The following is a 17,703-nucleotide window of genomic DNA, read 5'->3' on the forward strand; positions in this document are numbered from 1 at the left end:
AACTACAGTTGTAAGCTATATTGACATTTTTAGGTTAGTACTACAGTATATTGATAGCATCAAGTTATTCCTATTGATAATATGGTTATTCCTATAGTGTATCAGGTTGTCCGATAGTATAGGCCGATTGATAGTATGGTTTGAGCTCACCATCTACATAAGGGATTTTAACATCAAGTTTACATTTACATTTTTGCCATTTAGCAGACGCTTTTATCCAAAGCAACTTACAACAACATTTGTACATTTGTCTAAAGTAAGTAAATGATCTATACATCAGCCATCATAAGAAAACATTTTTGTATTATTATTATTTTTGTGTTATTAACAGTAGGGGAACAGTACACAGGGGTAGTGGGGGGTGAAGAGGTCTTTAGGAGGGACTGCCAAGATGTAGCCTGAAAAAATGTGTCTTCTACGGCGGAAGATCAATCATGTTTATTGGGATTATTTTTGCATGATTATCAAGTATTCCCATTAACTGAGTCATGTTTGCCTATCACACATACTTCCCCGAATGTGTATACACCCAAAGGACCTCTGTCATCTCCATGGAGATGAATCAATGAATGCGAGATGAACCTCCAATGCGTTTTCAGTAGGACACGAATGAAGGATGGTGGAGAGGACGCGAGGAGTGTTGTTCCTAACAATTGAGAAAAGGCTTGAAAGGGAATAATTCAGTCCGAGGTTCCTTCGCACATCGGACTGAACAGTTCCCATTCTCTGTCTCTTCTCGCTGGAGATGACTGGTCCTTGGGTTGTATAAACATTCCGGGAGTTGTGATGGTATACGCAAACATTACTCATTACAGTTTCCAGCTGGAGCTGGATGAGAAGTCAAATTGTCCACTATTGCGCCATCTATTGGACAATATGGGTAAAATGGTGCATTACAATTTATTTTTTTAAGATAGGTACTTTATTGATCCCCGAGGGGAAATTAAGGCGTTACAGCAGCTCACATCACAAACACCATCAACAAAATAAAATGACAATAGAATAATATAATAAAATAGACATCTGAAACATGATATATAGTAAGAACAGTCCAGTATGATTTAACATCCCCCAGCCTGACTCTGGTCACTCAAGCCAGCCGGAAGAGGAGGTCTTCTTGTGGCAGGCAGAAAAGATCTCCTATAGCGCTCCTTAGTGCAACGTGGTAGTAATAATCTGTTGCTAAAGGAGCTTCTCTGCTCTGCCACAGTGTCATGTAGGGGATGGGAGGGATTGTCCATGATGGCCAGGAGTTTGGTCCTCATCCTCCTATTGGCCACCTCCCATAATACATAATAAATGAAGGCTACTGTACAGTACACTCTGCAGATAATGGACTGTGATCTGTTGAGCAATAAACAAAACACAGTCTTTAGCTTTGACGATGACAGTGTGAATAGTGACATGACATTTGAACATGTTGAACTTTGATTGCCCCTGTAAGTGTAAAAAGAAAACAGAAGCCAGCAGTGGACCGTCTCTGCGTAGGCATACCCCTCCTCATCCTCCTATTGACCACCTACTCCACAGTGTCCAGGCTGACACCGAGGACAGAACCAGCTTTACTAATAAGCTTGCTCAGCCTCTTGGTGACACCTTCCTTGATGAAATGTCCACCAGTCCTCTGTACTTGGTCTCCTGGCCTCCACAGACACATAGCAGTCCGAGAACGTCTGCAGATGGCAAGTATCTGTGTTGTATCTGAACTTCTGCAGATGGCAAGTATCTGAAGTCCGAGGTATAGAGGGTGAAGAGGAAGGGAGCCAGAACTGTCCACTGGGGGGCGCCAGTGCTGCTCATCACCCAGTCCGCCACACATCCCTGCAGCCATACAAACTGTAGCATGTTGGTCAGGTAGTTTGTAATCCAGGAAGCAATGGGGAAGTCCACCTGCATCCTCAGCAGCTTATCCACAAGTAGTAAGGGCTATATGGTGTTAAACGCACTGGAGAAGTCAAAGAACATGACCCTCACAGTGCTGTCAGAAGAGTGGAATTACACTCCCCTTCAGTATCTTTATTGCCATCTACAGACTCTTGGAAAGTAGATAGGGATACCGATGTGAGGTTAGACAGTGGCAGACTGCCAGATCTGGGTCCTTTGTTTAACATAATATAACAACAACCAAGAACACAAATATATACAGGCTATACAGTATGTATACAGCAAACAGAACATTGAATAAAGTAAAACAGAATCCATAGCAAGCCAATGATGTTCTGTTTGTTCACAGTGAACATACAGTATATGAGGGCCATATCCTAACTTGTGTAAATCAATATGTGTGTCTTTGGGAGTGAATGACCGCATTTGTAACCTTGGGATTACAGTGTGCAAGGTATGCATGTATTCCTCATATGTGACTAGGGGGTGAAAAACAAGTGATTCCTGGAAAGGAAAGAAGCATTTGACCGTTGTTCTGTATTGTTTGAGATTGGACTAAAATAAGGCTAACTGACCCATTGGTGCACAGCTTGGGTTGTTATAGAGGCCCACATATTTGGTCCCCGTCCAAAAACAACCTCAACTACCCCCCCAGATTGGGTGATCTCACCACAGCACTTCAACCCATCTGGTTCCCTCAGGTCATCAGCAAACACAGAGGTTGAGGAGGTTAGGGAGAGGAAAGGGCAAGCGATTGCTTTTGTCTTGGGCAATGGTGTGATTGGGAAAGAGCGTGTTAACTGACTGGTCATGGTCATGTGATGAGTGTTATCATCATCATAGAATGGCTTTCTGGACCTGAGACTGATAATGTAAATGCATAGTGATTCTATGTATATCATGTAAACCTCTTTTATGGACATTTTATAATGGTGAACCCATCTTACACACTAAATTGGGGATTTTAACATGGACATTTGAACTCATAATGTTTACCACCATCTAGTTTGTATCATAGCTGGGAACACCAGGTGTGTAATCTCTCACTACAGATTTTGACATGGGCATTTGACATTTTTTACAGCAATCTAATATAGGTCCTTGCTAAACTGCGGCCACCAGGTGTGTAATCTAACCACTCCACCTGTCCTTGACTCAAACGTGTTTCTCTGATTCAGCCTTGACCACAGCACGTGACCTTCCCTGTGTTTGTAAACACACGTTACCCTAAGCTAGAAACTAGGCCTTACAGTCATAGTGGTTCTCTCAGTTTGTTTCTTGGGACTGTCCCTCCGTATCTGAAAATCTCTCAATTCCCATTTTGATTGGGTCCTTGAATTCCATAGATTAACCTGTATGCGTCTAACCATGCAAACAGTACTTGGTCAAATATTCCCAGTTTTTCCATTAAAATAATAAAATAAAATAAATAATAATAATAATAATTATAAGAATCATTAATGCTGATGTCCCTTTTCCTGTGCATCTTTGTAACACAGCTGACCACATCTGATCCAAACCTGGGTCACGTTCTACAAGCTGGTTGTTCCCTCCTGTGACTGACAGTTATATCAACAACACTGAAGTAGCCGGGGGGTTTTTCCATTTCTTTTTCATGTTTTTATTTTATATTACAGCCTAAACCCATGGGCATAGATACTGATCAGTAATGAGTGCTTTTGAATGGTATAAGACGGTATGGCCCTCCTGTGGTCAACCGCAGTATTACGTCAATATATTAATTCAAATCAGATACACCACCATGCTGTCTCTATTCGTGGTGCTGGGAATACAAGCCCCGCAGATCAATTCATATATATAAACTCCCTCACACACACTTACGTTTTGACACAAAGGTCACAGGCCCAAACGCTGATACATTGATAATAGTCGGATCTCAACCTAAAGCAACGGCCAGTTCATAAACAACCTCTAGCACCTTACCTTCGTCTCCCGAGTCCAGGTGATACTTGTGGAGATCCCACGTGATTGGATAAACAGATGGTCGTCGTCCCACCTGGCTCTAATGAAGTATCTATCTTTCTATCTGTCTGTCTCCAGCAAGTGGAATTTTAACTGTTTATATCCAATCTTTGGAGTGTCAGGGGAGTAGGGAGGCTAGCAATGATCATCACTCCTGGTCTTGGAGAGCTGCTGATACTGAACTGATCACCTGATCATAAAAAAAACTTGAGCTGAATCAGGTGTGTCAGTGCTGAGCTGGGACAAAAGCCTGCAGTACTGCAGCTCTCCAGGACCAGGAGTGAGGATCACTGGGGAGGGGCTTGTTAATGGATAGATCAAAATGATCACAACGTGAGCAGTTTAAGTAGGGGATGGCTGTGTGTGGACAGAAAGGGAGAGCATTCCTTTATATTCGGAGGAGCAAGAAGACAGTAAAATCCATCCTAGATGGAAAACTATCATGATGCAACAAGCAAGACTGACACCAATTGATATTAATTATTGTGCACGTTTATTTGCATGAAAAAAAAAAACAGACATGTCAAGACCTCGCTCATTTGAACTCAAGCAGCTTCATTCATTTTCTCACAGAAGCGAATACACACACAAGCGATCTCCACCTTAGAATTAGAATGGTCTACACGTTCCCAGCGGAACTTTGAGATTGACAGCAGGATGTCACAATGCCACAGTAACAAAGACAGACCTAAAATCACATTATGCATCCTTTTCCCCACCCTCACCAGTGTAAAATAACATAACATGAAAAAAAGAATGTGTTAAATGTTAACAGTTTAAAAAATTACAATAAAACTGGTTTGAAAGATAAAAAAAAACAACTAAAGAGGATTAAGATGACAGTGATTTCAGATGGAAGCCAGCTCTGAAAAAGGGGATTGTTTGGAGAAAAAGGTAGAATGAAGTCTTCAGAGAGGGAAAGAGGGAGGAGAGGAGGACACAGGAGAGATCAGCCGAAAGAGACTCACTACCTGGTCATTGGAGGAAAGTACAGTGCTTATGAACCATAAATCCAAACAAATAACTCTTACCCCTTGCCATGTGTTCAGAACAAATCAACAGGAAGATTTTCTCATCCATTTTTTGGAGAATGTCAACATTTCTGTCCTGTCTGAAATGGCCAGTGACCTTAGTGGCCATAGTGACCTACCCCATCATCCCATCCTGTCTCAACTCAGACTGACCAGCAGGGGGACACTGGCCACTCATCATCTCTGATATGGTTTGTTTACTGACACACCACTTGGATGGAATGTTACTCTCGTTTTCATACTTGGTGTTGATTTCAAAACCACAATGATCACCGCATTCTCTCCATCCCTCTTTCTCCCCCTCCTCTCCCTCTCCCCCTCCTCTTTCCCTTCAGCATCGTCATCAACTAATAACAATAAGTGTACTCCGGTACTGACTGATTAGATAACACGGACAAAAACATAGATGGAATATCAAAGACAGACAGACAGGTAACCAGTGTGATAGACATATGGGGACCATGACTAGAATATGAGGCCCACAGTGAAAACAAAATAGTTATATAAAAAGAAAATAATAATTATAAATTTCCCTCACAAAGATGGCTTATTGGGACTGAGGCCTCAATACATAAATACATGTCACACCCATCCTCTTCTTCATCATCATCATCATCGACCAGTTGGAGGTAGGTAGCGTGAAATGTGATGGACATGCAGTGAGCCCAGACTGTGATTGGCTAACAGGACTTACATGTCTGAGCCAATGCGCTGGTCCCATTAAGTGAACCTCCAGCTCAGCATCTCCATATTCAAAGAAATTAACCCTTTCTCAACTGTTAGGAACTCGACTCCTCCTGTCTTCTCCTCTGTTCCTCCACTCGCTTCCTACTCCAAACGCATTGGAGGAGAAGATCTAGGATCCTCCCCTGAAGATGTTCTCCTCCAATGCTGAATGAGAAGGAAGCGAGTGGACGACGGAGGAGAGAGGACGCGAGGAATCAAGTTTCTAACAATTGAGAAAGAGCAAAGGTCACCGTCACACTCAATCAACATATTTAATCAAGCTTGAGCCCCGAGTGGGCGGGGCCAGGTGGGCGGGGCCAGGTGAATCCAGTCCACCGAGGGAGTGTATGAGACAAAGCTCGCTCAGCATGAGTTCAACTCACAACATCACATTCAGTTCATGTTCTGAAGTGGAGTGGTTTAAAATGGACTCAAAGCCTACATACCCGGTGCACCATTAGAGTGGTGTGGCGTTTAAGTGCACAGTCGTAAATCATATGCACTCAATGACGAGCATCGTACTCAGTTCTAGGGAACTTAAGGAAGGAAGGACCGGTGTAACACTGTCACAAAGTATGGAAGGATGTCAAAATCAAGCATTTCTGTACAGTTTTAGATTTAAGTTAGTTTATATTAAGATATCAAAGAGTTAATCATAATAATAATAATAATAATAATAAATCAAAACTGATTTCAGTTAAAAAAAAAAAAAAAAAAAAAGACAAAGAATCACAATCAATGAGTTTGTTTCCTTCGATAGAACTCTCAGCAAATATCAGGCACCCCTTCTTAGCCATTTGCATGACATCACCCAGTCCCATTGTGATGTCACAACAAACGTTCTCTTGAGTTTCCTGGCGTTTCTATTTGTCCTTCTTGGTCTCTGTCTCCTCCAGCTGGGCGTCGACCTCTGGCTCTGGCTCCTCCTCCTCTATGACAGGTGGGAACTGTGACTCTCCCATCTTCTCACTGCGGTCTCCCTTGGTCTTGTTGAGCTTCTTGGACTTCTGGTAGAGCTCGTTCAGGTTGAACTCCCGAATGATGTTCTCCTGTTCACAGAAAACAGACATGTCAAGGAGATGTAAAGGGAAAAGGGAAAAAGTAGGGGGATGCCCACTGTCTCCTCTTGCACCACAGTGGAAGTGCCACGGCGTCCTGGCATTCCCATAACTCAAACAAGATAAATAAAAATGCTGATAGAACATTTTCAAGGCCATGAAAAAATAAACACAGCTCAATCAAAACAGAGGTCATTACCCTTATCATTTGAGAGAGTGTGTGGAATGATGATGTTTCTGATATTGAAGAATAATATCCAATGATGCGTGGAAGAAGGTGGATACTCAAATTGAAAGTTAAAAAGACAATTTATTCGTCAGATCGATCTGGGACACCAAACTACTGTGCAAGAGAATGGTCAGCAGGGAAGTGGCAACCACACATTTTGCAGTCGATTTTATAGTAGGTAATAAACATGAAACCAGGACATAAGGCTCATCTCAGTTAGGCTTGGCATCAGTGAGTCTGACATGTTATCAACAGAGATCTTGGGGTCTGGTACCCCTTGTTGTAAAGAAAGAAAGAGAGTGAGTGAGTGAGTGAGTGAGTGAGTGAGTGAGTGAGTGAGTGAGTGAGTGAGTGTGTCCGCACGCAGGCTCTCTACAGATGCCCCTTACCTCAGTGAAGCTCCAGGACACGGCTCTTCCCTTTTTGTCCACCTGAGGGCGTCTCATGACCTCCTTGCCCCCCTGGAACAGGACCAGAGAGGGCAGCTGCTTGGACAGAGGAGAGGCGCTCACCTTGTACCTGGAGAAGAAGAGCGGGGACAGAGAGAAGGAGAGAGAGAGAGAGAGAAGGGAGGGTGGAGATAATGCTTTACATCATTGACAGCTGTGTTACTCTATCTACCTGAGTGTGACTGATCATTGGGCGATGGACATTAGCTAGTTATGGCTTCGTTATGGCTACCATTGAAAATGCCAAATCACTGTGGCTAAATTCTCAGCCATTTGAACACCGATTGTTATGCTATTTCGTATGTCTGCTCACCATGCCAATGTCTACACATCCCCTGAATATTGAAACAATTAGTTCAGCTCTCTTCGTTTACCAGGTACCTTAAAAAAATGTAAGAGGTTTTCCTTGTCAGACTTACAGCAATTTCTACACAACCGAATAAGAAGCAGCTTTCAGGCCCCATATGATATACTGTATGGAGGAAGAAAGAGAGGGGGTCAAGCAGAGGAAGAGGTACCTACTTCTTAGAAACATCTCCATATCGGCCAATGTCCACCTTGCCAAACTTGAGCCCGGCACAGTTATACCTGTAACCAAGGAGACATCCGTGTCATTACAAACTCAAAGCAACATTGTGGCTGTAGCACCTGAGTCACACCACCAGACACTTGATAAGGCCTGGGGTCAGTATTTCAAAGTGTTTAATCGAGATCAGAATGATCCAGATTCTATTTGTCAGATTTTGAGTAGTACAGGGAAAAATCTGCCAGCTCGATCTGATCCTGTACTGTAGTACTAAACCTCTCCTGAAAACCCAGCCACAAAGCCGTGAGATGGTAACAATTGTAAAAATCAATGTTTGGAGGCCAACTTTCTGTTTTAACCTTCTTTCTGTTTTCTGTTTTAAGAATGAAATTCCTTAAATGGAGAACTTTGCTGTTCTAGAAGAAGAGTGGCCCTGGACTGACAAAACAGAGAAAGTAATCATTTATCTACGAAGCTTTCGTGAAACTTATGCCTTTGGAAGAAACTTAGATGAGATGAAATGGAGAGAATGGGTTCAAGACTTAGTTAAGTCCTTCTCTTACTTGAGGGAGAGGTCTGCGTAGACGGACGCGAAGGATTGGCACTCTGGGGACCAGTTGGCGAAGAACTCAACAAGCCATGTCACACGGTTATCCCTCTCCAGCTCGTCCTACAAACATCACAGGTGAATCATCCTTTAAAACATCGGCCTCTCTGTACACAGTGGCCTGGTACTTTCACTTGCCTTACTAATGGTGTTTAACAATAATAATAATAATAATAATTTATTACATTTATTAAGCGCTTTTTATTATACAAGAATAATCTTGTGTATTTTGAGGAAGAAGCCAACAGTATCAGAGACTGTCTGTGCTATTCTTCTCGGTCTGCCCGAGATCAGAAGACATGTTGACTCTCTGAGCAAATGCCCAGGCTTTAGCTCTGAGGGTTTGCGCACGTCCTCCATGTGGGAGAGGGTTCAAACCCTGGCGTCGGTCACACTCACATCGATGGTCTTGTCGCTGAAGTACTTGATGTACTCTGGGCCCATGTAGAGAGGTGGCTTGCAAGTCATCAGGAACACTGGAACACACAATCAAACCAATCAGAGCACAGACTGGAGCGGAGCGTCAACCAATCAGGTTGGTTGTTGGTGTAATAAACATTTGTTAATATGCCAATGCTTTTACATTGTCCTAACTATGATGTGGGTGGTTAAATGTCAAGCAATTATGTTAGGACTGAATGGGAAGGCATTGGTAACAGTATATCTTTACTATATAATAATAATGGTGCATATGTATTACTATATTAATATGTATTGTGTATGTGACAGTGTCATCAGAGAGGAAGGTGTGTGTATTACTGACCGATACAAAGGGTGAGATAGAGGAGACCCATGCGGATGTCCAGCCTGAAGAACAGCATGACGTTGGCCACCTTACTGAAGAGGATGATGTTTCCGACATGCTGCTCCACCGTTACTGAGGGAGGGAGGAAGGGAGTGAGAGAGATAGATAGATTGATATTACAATTCTGGTAAGATGTGAGAAACTGTGAGATACTGAGACAGAGTGAGGGTGAAGGACTCACACAAAAAAAAGCAAGGGATTCACACTTGGAAAGAAGTGAAGAAGTGGGCAAGGGAGGAGGAAAAGGAAGGGAGGAGAGAAAGCAAAGGAGGCAGGGGAAAGATAGGGGAGCAGAGACAATGGAATGGACAATGACCAACAACAGAGACACAACAAGGTAAACAAAACGTCAACAGACAACACAATGCCACAATACCCCGTCAGAACAGTCTATTATGGCTGATGTTTACACAAAACAACTGTTATTCAAATCAAGGTTGTCTGAGTAAGATCAGCTTCCAAAGCAGATTTGACTTGATTCATTATTATTGATTGTATTTGGTACTTATTAGTACTTTACTGTGCCTTATTGCTTATTGTGTTTATTATTCTCTTTTATTCCTATCCTTTTGTTTACACTGCACTGTTGAGAGGTTGCTCATTTCAAGCATTTCATCGTACCGTTTACATCTGTATCCTGTGCATATGATAAATTTGAGATAGGTTGAACTCCTACTGCAAGAACATTGTAGGTCTATAACAATATCCTCTGTATTTACTCAAATGGAACCCATGTGTTACATACAATGTCAACATGCATGCCAGGGGACCACTGAGACCCCGAACCCCAACTTAGGGGGGGATGGTCAGCTCTCTGAAGTCTGAAAGCAGGTGGACAAACGTCTGATTATGATTAGCCTTTGACCTTAGCACTCTGGGACAGCAGAGAGTGGTAAGCACAAAGATAGTACTGTTCTGTATCTATGGTAACAACGCTGTTCTGTGAGGAAGGTTATTGGAATCTGGGTCCAATGACTTGCATTGTAAAGATTGAATATGAGATGTGTGTGGTAGTGGATTAGGGTGGTACAACCGGATGTTGCTACTACGTTTAAATGTATGCTGCTTCCAAAGGGCTGTTTGTGTGTGTGTGTGTGTGTGTGTGTGTGTGTGTGTGTGTGTGTGTGTGTGTGTGTGTGTGTGTGTGTGTGTGTGTGTGTGTCAACACAAGACAACGGCCCATAAACACACAGCAGCAGATCTCACAGGATAAGGATAAGACGGTTAGGGTCAGGACTCATACTTACTAGCTCTCCTGTTTTTCATCATAACAATAGCGCTGAGAAACATGAGGATCTCCACTTCTCTCTGTGAAATAAGACACAATAAGCTAAGCATGGCGTCCCAGATCCACTACCGACACGGGTGGCTGACAACAGGCCTGTAGTCAACAACTACTATAAACTATATCAAATAATCACTCAGTCGATTGATGCGATCATAGGTTGTACATGCATGGCATTGTTGGTCCTCAAACAACATAAGGCCTTTGCTTTGGATATCCAGGCACCATAACGGTTGGTGCACCTGCCTAACAGACTAGCCCCGAAGCTACATGGCAGCTGCCCTCCCCCCTCCCCCCTCCCCGCCCCGATCCGATCCCTGTACAGGTTACTGTCTCCATCCTTCATTATTAAACCCAATCCCCCACCCACCCCCATTCCTAATCTCTACAATGATCTGCATTAATTATGTCAAGGGGTAGAGGACCCCCCCCATCTACTCAGTCCGTATAGGCCTAGCTGTCTGCCATTCATCATCTCCGGCATTCAACAAGCAATCTAACCACATTCCCTGGCACAAAATCGGCTCCATCACATCCAGCATTAGGCCTTTCTACTTTAATCACAATTTCAACACCATCGCAATACTGACCCAGTCAAAGTCGCAGGGGTTACCATCCTCACGTTGCGTTGAAAGATGTTCGCAGACCCCAGGCGTCTTTCGGACCGCAAGAAAGGCAACTGACATGAACAACGACGCGACATAATACGGCTTCAGAAGCCACTTGTACACCAGCGGCAAGTGGTAAAGGAATGCGAACAGAGTGGTTAGTATCGCCATTTTCTAATTGTACAACAAAAAAAACTGCCAGAGATCGGGGATGGATGCGGCCGTCTGGTGCAATGCCGCTGGTTTGGTTTCCAGTCGGCCAATGTGTAAACTCCAAATTAAAGGGGCGGAAGGAATACGGAGGTCACTGCGGACGAATCGTTGGAAACGGTCTTTGGATGATGATTGGCTGAATAGTGCAAAAGGAGGAGGGCAACAGGAAGCCCAAACCCCTCCCTTTCCTTTTTTTAGGAAAGGGGCGACTATTTTACCGTAATTAATCAAATAATGTGGCTTACAATTGTTTTAGTAGGAGGGATGACTCAAACGAAAGAATACAGAATAATAAATAAACGAAAAGACCAAAAATAGTTATACATAATCGGAATCCAAAAATCAATCACATTTAAATAATTTCGTTATCAACTACAATGCTAAACAACAACATTTTAGCAGCCATAAGACCCTTTCGATACATCTGTAGGCCTAATGAAAATAGACACCGAACGCTGTGCACTGCAATATTTGACTTTATTGTGTCCTTTCTACATCATAGTATCAAAATGTTTTGAATAACAGGCAAGGCAGTTGACTAAAAATAGATTCAAAGGCAGTCATCAAGAGCCATAATTGGAGCTGGGTGCTCAAATCACCCACTCATCATTCCTAGACACATTTTGGGAGTCAGTGGTTCAAGGCTGCTACTGGGAAAAGGTCAGTTTTGAGTGGGCAGCTTTCCTTGTAGCTTAATATATTCAGGACTGTGTTTCTGTCAGTACCCACCATGCCAGGTATCTTTACTTAAACCGTTAATGGTATTTAGACAACAAGGTGCTTAAACTTTCCTTTCCTTGTCTCCCCTCTGGCATCTTTTTTTATTCTTTCTCCCCTCTTCTTCTTATTCTCCTCCTCCTTCAGATCTTTCCTTCTTCCAGCTATCTCCTCATTCTCTCCCATTCTTGCTCTCTTAACAAATGGTTCTGTGTGCTTTTGTTTTGGGCTTTTGTTGTTGTTGTTGCGGTTGTTGTTGCTGATCTTTAGTTTATTCTCCTCCACCTTCTCAGGAAGCTGCCGTGTTCCCAGGTCTCTGTTGCCATCCACTGTTGAACAAATGTTAATTCAATGCAAAAGAAATAACTTTTCCACCAAGTTCTTTTTTTTAAGGTGTAACATTTGAAAAACTATTTTCAAATAGTGCTCCACAAGCTTAGCCATCCTATAAGGCTGGTATGCAATCACAAAAGGAAGAGGTTAGATGACACATGCAAAACCTTTATGCTTTTATGGTCTCGAAAAAGGCATAAGCCAAAACGTTGTTCAGTTTTATTGGAATGGAATACATGCTATACCCAGACTCATCCCTGCCATCCAACCTCTTTAGTTTTTGATTTAAGTGGAACATTTTAATTAATTTCTTAAATATTTTTGATGGAATCTTACAATTTGGGTTTTCAGAGTCAGAAACATCCACTGGATCCTGATGCTATGGCGAAAAGAGCATGCAATTAGAGATGAAAGGTCCAAAGATACATTATTTACTGGCACATGGAACTAAGACAGACATACCAATTCACACTTACCTTTAATGTTTCATTCATGCCCACAATGGTCAAGTCCAGCAGTGAGGATTCTGGAGACTGATCATCACTGTCAACTGAACTAAGGGTTTAGTTAACAACATTCAATATTATACTTTTTTCACCAGGTCAGGGAAGCAAAAGAAAACTTTCAACAAAAGGCAACATGAACCTGATATAGGACATAAACAGTTTAAAAACAGGCGAACAAAGATGAATTATAACAATATAAGATCATACCAGCAAAAAAAAAACTTTATCAACAAAATTCTATTACCTCTTCATCTGGATAGGATGATCCATTGAATGGTCACTTTTCACTGACTCACAGCTAGATGTAGGTGACTCACTCTGGGGCCTGCAATCACAAACAAGAGACAAAAGCCTATCATTTATACATGATATTTACCTACCTTTGACTAACTCAATTATTCTGCTACTGTGCAATCTTGAAAAAAGAGATTCAAACTCAATGGGACTGACCTTGATAAAAGGATACATAAATAAACTATTCAGCAAAGACAGTGTGGTATTGTGGGTATTTTTATGACATTAACACATTAAATGTCAGCCCAGTCATCTTCATACACATAGAAAACAAGTGCCTATTATTTCTGACAGAGTGCAGAACTGTACCGTTGTGGAGTAGAACAATCTCCCCCATCAACTGAGCTGCTGGATGTGGATCGGGGTAGGGATTCAATTTCCAGTTCTTCCTTGTTAAAGTCTTTCATCCTAAATGGAACTTCCTAGATAAATAAGGTTTAACAAAACTAATGATGAAAGACACCACTTGTGATTGTGAATGAAACAATCAGCAGTCAAATGTTTAAAAACTATAGTCGACTGTATATAAGCCATGAGTACTGGCTACTCTATTCTATGAATTCTGCATTTCAACTTTCAACGGTGGTAGTGCAACACACACAACGACTGAGTAAAAATGAAAATAAGACAGATTTATTAGAAATACATACAACAAACAACCAGACAACACGGGGTAAACATAGAGAGGGAACTAAGGGGAGGACGCCAGACGGCGCCAAATAAATTAAAACAAAAATAACCCCAAATTCTAGTCCTATCTGTTCTAACTACGAAAAGTCTGCTATCTAACTAACTAAGTCTTGCCCGCCTACCCTAGACCCAAAATACAACAGGTGGCGCCCGCCTGGGGAAACTAACCTAATGTATATAACAAAACCAACCTGCGTGATGGAGGTGTAAACCCATACAGGTGTGGCAGCGGACACAATGGTAGAACAGTAGGATACGATGATACCAAGTGACAGAGAAAATCGCTAACCGATGCTACCACACCCCTTCTTGAAGAGTGCGCGGGAGTTTTAAACAGAGACTGACGATGGTCTAATTGGCCGCCAGGTAAATCCATTGGTCGAATGCAGGTCCGAAAAATAACTCTTCGGCAGCTACAGCTTGTTCATAATGCTGCTGCGAGAGTTCTTACCAAGACCAAAAAATTTGAACACATTACACTAATTATTAAATCCTTACATTGGCTAATATGTCAGAGAATTGATTTCAAAATACTGAGGGCGTCCGTCATTTAGGTAAATAAGAACCGTTTCGTTCTTAATGCATTTCCGGATTACCTACAATGAGTTACAACATGACTAAAACATGACATAAAAAAGATCGGTCGGGACAGCCCAAGGTACTTAATTAGTTAATTCGACACCTACCAGTTTCAACGGCGTTCTCGTTCATAAAGTATAGCCTATGTCCGAGTGAGTTTACAGTACCTGACCATTAGAATCTGCATACCCCGCTCTTCCTACTGTATCACGTGCTCATTTATTTACTCAAGGATAGGGATCGAAACAAAACCTGAAACGATAACACACTATAATGTCAGTAGTTTTTTAGGCACTTTTGCACATTTGTAATCTGAGTCTTATGTGTGCATTTTTTATTAAGATTATGTTACCGTCTGCATATTGTAATTATAATAATGCAAGTGAAATAAGTAAAGTAAATAAGTAAAATAAAGGCTCAAAAGTTGTTCATATCTTTACGTTTATTATTTTGCCTCTTCACATGTTCCCAAAAAGAGAAGCACCGCAAAACACATAAAACAAACAAGAAAATCCAGTCAAAAAAAAAAACCTGTGATACATTACACATATTGCAGTTTCTAATTCAATCTTATTTACAGTAAGCGAAAGGGTTTTGGATCTCCAACATTCTCCCATCTATTTTGGACGTTGGTGGCAAACTGCTGTTCATACAGGTGGATTCGTGTAATATATGTAATATACAGCCGTTGGAGAGCAGTGCCTCACTGTGGCTGAGCCTGGAACTACAACTAAAAACGGTGAGTAGTATCATCACCTTGCTCTTTCTTCATACTTAAATAGATAAATGGTAACGCAAATTAAATATTAGACAACATACAGCAATATGCAGCAACACCATGGCTTTTACATTTCCCGCATGCAATTCAGGTACCACCGTTTCTGTACTTGTCCTTTGAGTAGGATATTGACAGTGGGAATGGGTCACCAAAGAGACCAAGGCATTTTCTAGGCAAATACAATAAAGCACGCATACTTAAGGTACATATCACATAACATGAGCATCATTATTACCTAACAAACCCAAGCACTCCTTAGAAATACACACACACACACACACACACACACACACACACACACACACACACACACACACACACACACACACATACACATACACATACACATACACACACACACACACACACACACACACACACACACACACACACACACACAGACTAAACTAAACAGACATTTCAAATAGCCTAAAGCACACAAATTTCATTCATGTATCATTTGATTCATTGTTACATTCTATCACGTTATTATCGCTAAATTCAAGCACTCTATAACTAAAGAACACCGAGTCCATTTTGAGCAGCCGCTGCGCACATTTGAATGAAGCCCTGCTTCAAAAGGCGCTTCTAGTTGTCAAGGGAACTGTGAACGGATACAGATGCATCTATTTCATTCGATACACTCATATGGATGATTTTTTTCAATATGGGCAAAAAGGTTGGTTGACCTGATTTAGTCAGATTTGGGTAATCAAATTGAGCTACCCATCTCCTCAATTTCATTTGACCTCCACAGTGAACACTCGCTGAATATTTAGAGCCTATTCTTTGGCATATCAAAAAAGTGAAGAGCTCTCTCAAGCACTTCTGTGAAAGTCAAAATTAAAGCTATAAAGACCAAATTAAAGCTATAAAGAAATATCTATTATCAAGTTCATTAACAAAATAACACACTTATTAACACATAACAAAAAGATAAAACTAGGCTGTGCCTGCACAGAACATCACCAACCACTGGCCTGAACGGAGCTGTGTGCTTGGCTGAAATGATGATGTCATATCAAAGCCTAAAGATCAAATGTCACACTGACAGAAGAAACATCAGACTTGGACCAAGCCCGTCCTCCGATTTCTACCTCCACCAGCCTCCACTGGACCAAACACATATCCCAGGTGAGAAGGCATTGTGAAATAGAGACCTACAAACAAATACTAACTCGGGGACAGTGAAGCAGAGACCTTCAGACAAATACACTGTCAGGGTGGCAGAGTCACTACCTATCTTCCAGACTAAAGACCCGTCTCTTTAGGCTACACCTGGGCTCCTCCTCCTCAGACCTCTCTACCCCCTAACACCGTACAGTACCTGAACTTGAAACATTTAAAAAAAAAAAAATGTTCTTCCTTTCTCTCGCACTGTGACCGCCGATGGCACTCTTACCCAAGGTTTTACTTCCGATAACTGATGTATTGTTGATTCACTGACTTAGACAAATGTGTTCAATTGCTACAAAAAAAATACAAACAGGCAGAGACCTTCAAACAAATACTAACTCTGGGACGACTCAGCCCTTGGTTGCTTGAAATACTTTGAGGCGTTTGCTTGAGCCTGGCGAGTTTTGCACTTTTGGGACTACAGTATACCATTGGTTCCGGGGTTGCCAGGCAGACTCAATCAAGCACAGCTATTTAAACTATGGTACCATGTACAAACAGACTTAGCCAAGTGGATACACTAAGACAAGCCTGGCAAGTACAAACAGATTTCAGGTGGCAGACTGATAGTCAAAGCAACAGAATGGACAAACAGTACAGAAACATACAGGGATAGACAGAGAGACAAACACTGACAGATAAAACACTACCAGGCTGGCTGCTTGGCCTGAATGAAGGAACTGACTATTGTGTGGTGAGAGTTGGGTGGGGGAGGTAGTTGAGTGTTACACCAGCCAGTCTGATAGTGACAATAATGAAATATACTTTCTGTTTTTAAATAATACTGTTATTTGTGCTTCTAGTTGGCGGAAGGCTGACCAAAAATGGTATCAATAACCTTCCCATTATTCCGTAGTGAATTTGGTCATATTATGCATGATAAGTTGTGACCTGTAGAACATAATTCTATTTGTGGCCTGAAATTGTATGCTACATGCAATGGAGGCTGGTGGAGGTAGAAATCGGAGGATACCATTCCTCACTCCATTCCATGCATTACAATAAGCCCGTCCTCCGATTTCTACCTCCACCAGCCTCCACTGGCTACATGAAAAATAACATTAGTTCAAAGTTCAAGTCACATTTTGGGATAATGTACTTGAATTCTTTGGTGAAACAATAATGATGGGACATATATGTTGTACAGCATCACCACTGCTCTCCTTCTAGGACAGAAACATCTTTATCAGTGTCATGGCCTTTGTTATCATAGTGTTGTCAGGTCC

The 17,703-nt window shown here is 41.8% G+C and overlaps 3 protein-coding genes across 3 annotated transcripts in view; all 3 read right to left on the minus strand.

Moving 5' to 3' along the window:
- Positions 1 to 4,337: 4,337 nt before the first annotated feature.
- Positions 4,338 to 11,439, minus strand: tmx2b (thioredoxin-related transmembrane protein 2b). Its single transcript, XM_083693161.1, has 8 exons — positions 11,174 to 11,439; positions 10,546 to 10,606; positions 9,257 to 9,370; positions 8,893 to 8,969; positions 8,450 to 8,556; positions 7,883 to 7,948; positions 7,301 to 7,430; positions 4,338 to 6,673 (listed from the first exon to the last, which is right to left on the minus strand). Exons 1-8 carry the CDS (start codon positions 11,360 to 11,362, stop codon positions 6,488 to 6,490), a joined length of 930 nt encoding a protein of 309 aa, XP_083549287.1. The 5' UTR covers positions 11,363 to 11,439; the 3' UTR covers positions 4,338 to 6,487.
- Positions 11,440 to 11,864: 425 nt separating this feature from the next.
- Positions 11,865 to 14,198, minus strand: LOC310821367 (uncharacterized protein). Its single transcript, XM_083693386.1, has 6 exons — positions 14,136 to 14,198; positions 13,564 to 13,676; positions 13,205 to 13,285; positions 12,931 to 13,009; positions 12,791 to 12,833; positions 11,865 to 12,450 (listed from the first exon to the last, which is right to left on the minus strand). The coding sequence occupies exons 2-6, from the start codon at positions 13,659 to 13,661 to the stop codon at positions 12,170 to 12,172; spliced, it is 582 nt and encodes a 193-aa protein (XP_083549512.1). The 5' UTR covers positions 13,662 to 13,676; positions 14,136 to 14,198; the 3' UTR covers positions 11,865 to 12,169.
- Positions 14,199 to 17,684: 3,486 nt separating this feature from the next.
- The window catches only part of slc43a1b (solute carrier family 43 member 1b), a 22,370-nt gene continuing 22,351 nt past the window's right edge, over positions 17,685 to 17,703 (minus strand). The window contains exon 14 of the mRNA XM_083693258.1: positions 17,685 to 17,703. This exon is cut by the window's right edge and continues 208 nt beyond it. The gene's annotated coding sequence lies outside the window, so the exon portion shown is untranslated.

The sequence above is a fragment of the Argentina silus genome (assembly GCF_951799395.1).
Source record: "Argentina silus genome assembly, chromosome: 21".
Taxonomy (NCBI): Eukaryota; Metazoa; Chordata; class Actinopteri; order Argentiniformes; family Argentinidae; genus Argentina; species Argentina silus.

Excerpts from the sequence above, each read along its gene's own strand:
- LOC310821367 (XM_083693386.1), bottom strand. The coding sequence starts at position 13,661 with ATGAAAGACTTTAACAAGGAAGAACTGGAAATTGAATCCCTACCCCGA. Across the intron at positions 13,010-13,204 it reads CATCCTATCCAGATGAAGAG|TTCAGTTGACAGTGATGATC; the intron begins GTAATAGAATTT and ends CTAAACCCTTAG. Across the intron at positions 12,451-12,790 it reads TGACTCTGAAAACCCAAATT|TGGATGGCAACAGAGACCTG; the intron begins GTAAGATTCCAT and ends TTTGTTCAACAG.
- tmx2b (XM_083693161.1), bottom strand. The coding sequence starts at position 11,362 with ATGGCGATACTAACCACTCTGTTCGCATTCCTTTACCACTTGCCGCTG. Across the intron at positions 8,970-9,256 it reads CTATCTCACCCTTTGTATCG|TGTTCCTGATGACTTGCAAG; the intron begins GTCAGTAATACA and ends TGTGTGTTCCAG. Across the intron at positions 6,674-7,300 it reads TGTCCTGGAGCTTCACTGAG|GAGAACATCATTCGGGAGTT; the intron begins GTAAGGGGCATC and ends TTCTGTGAACAG.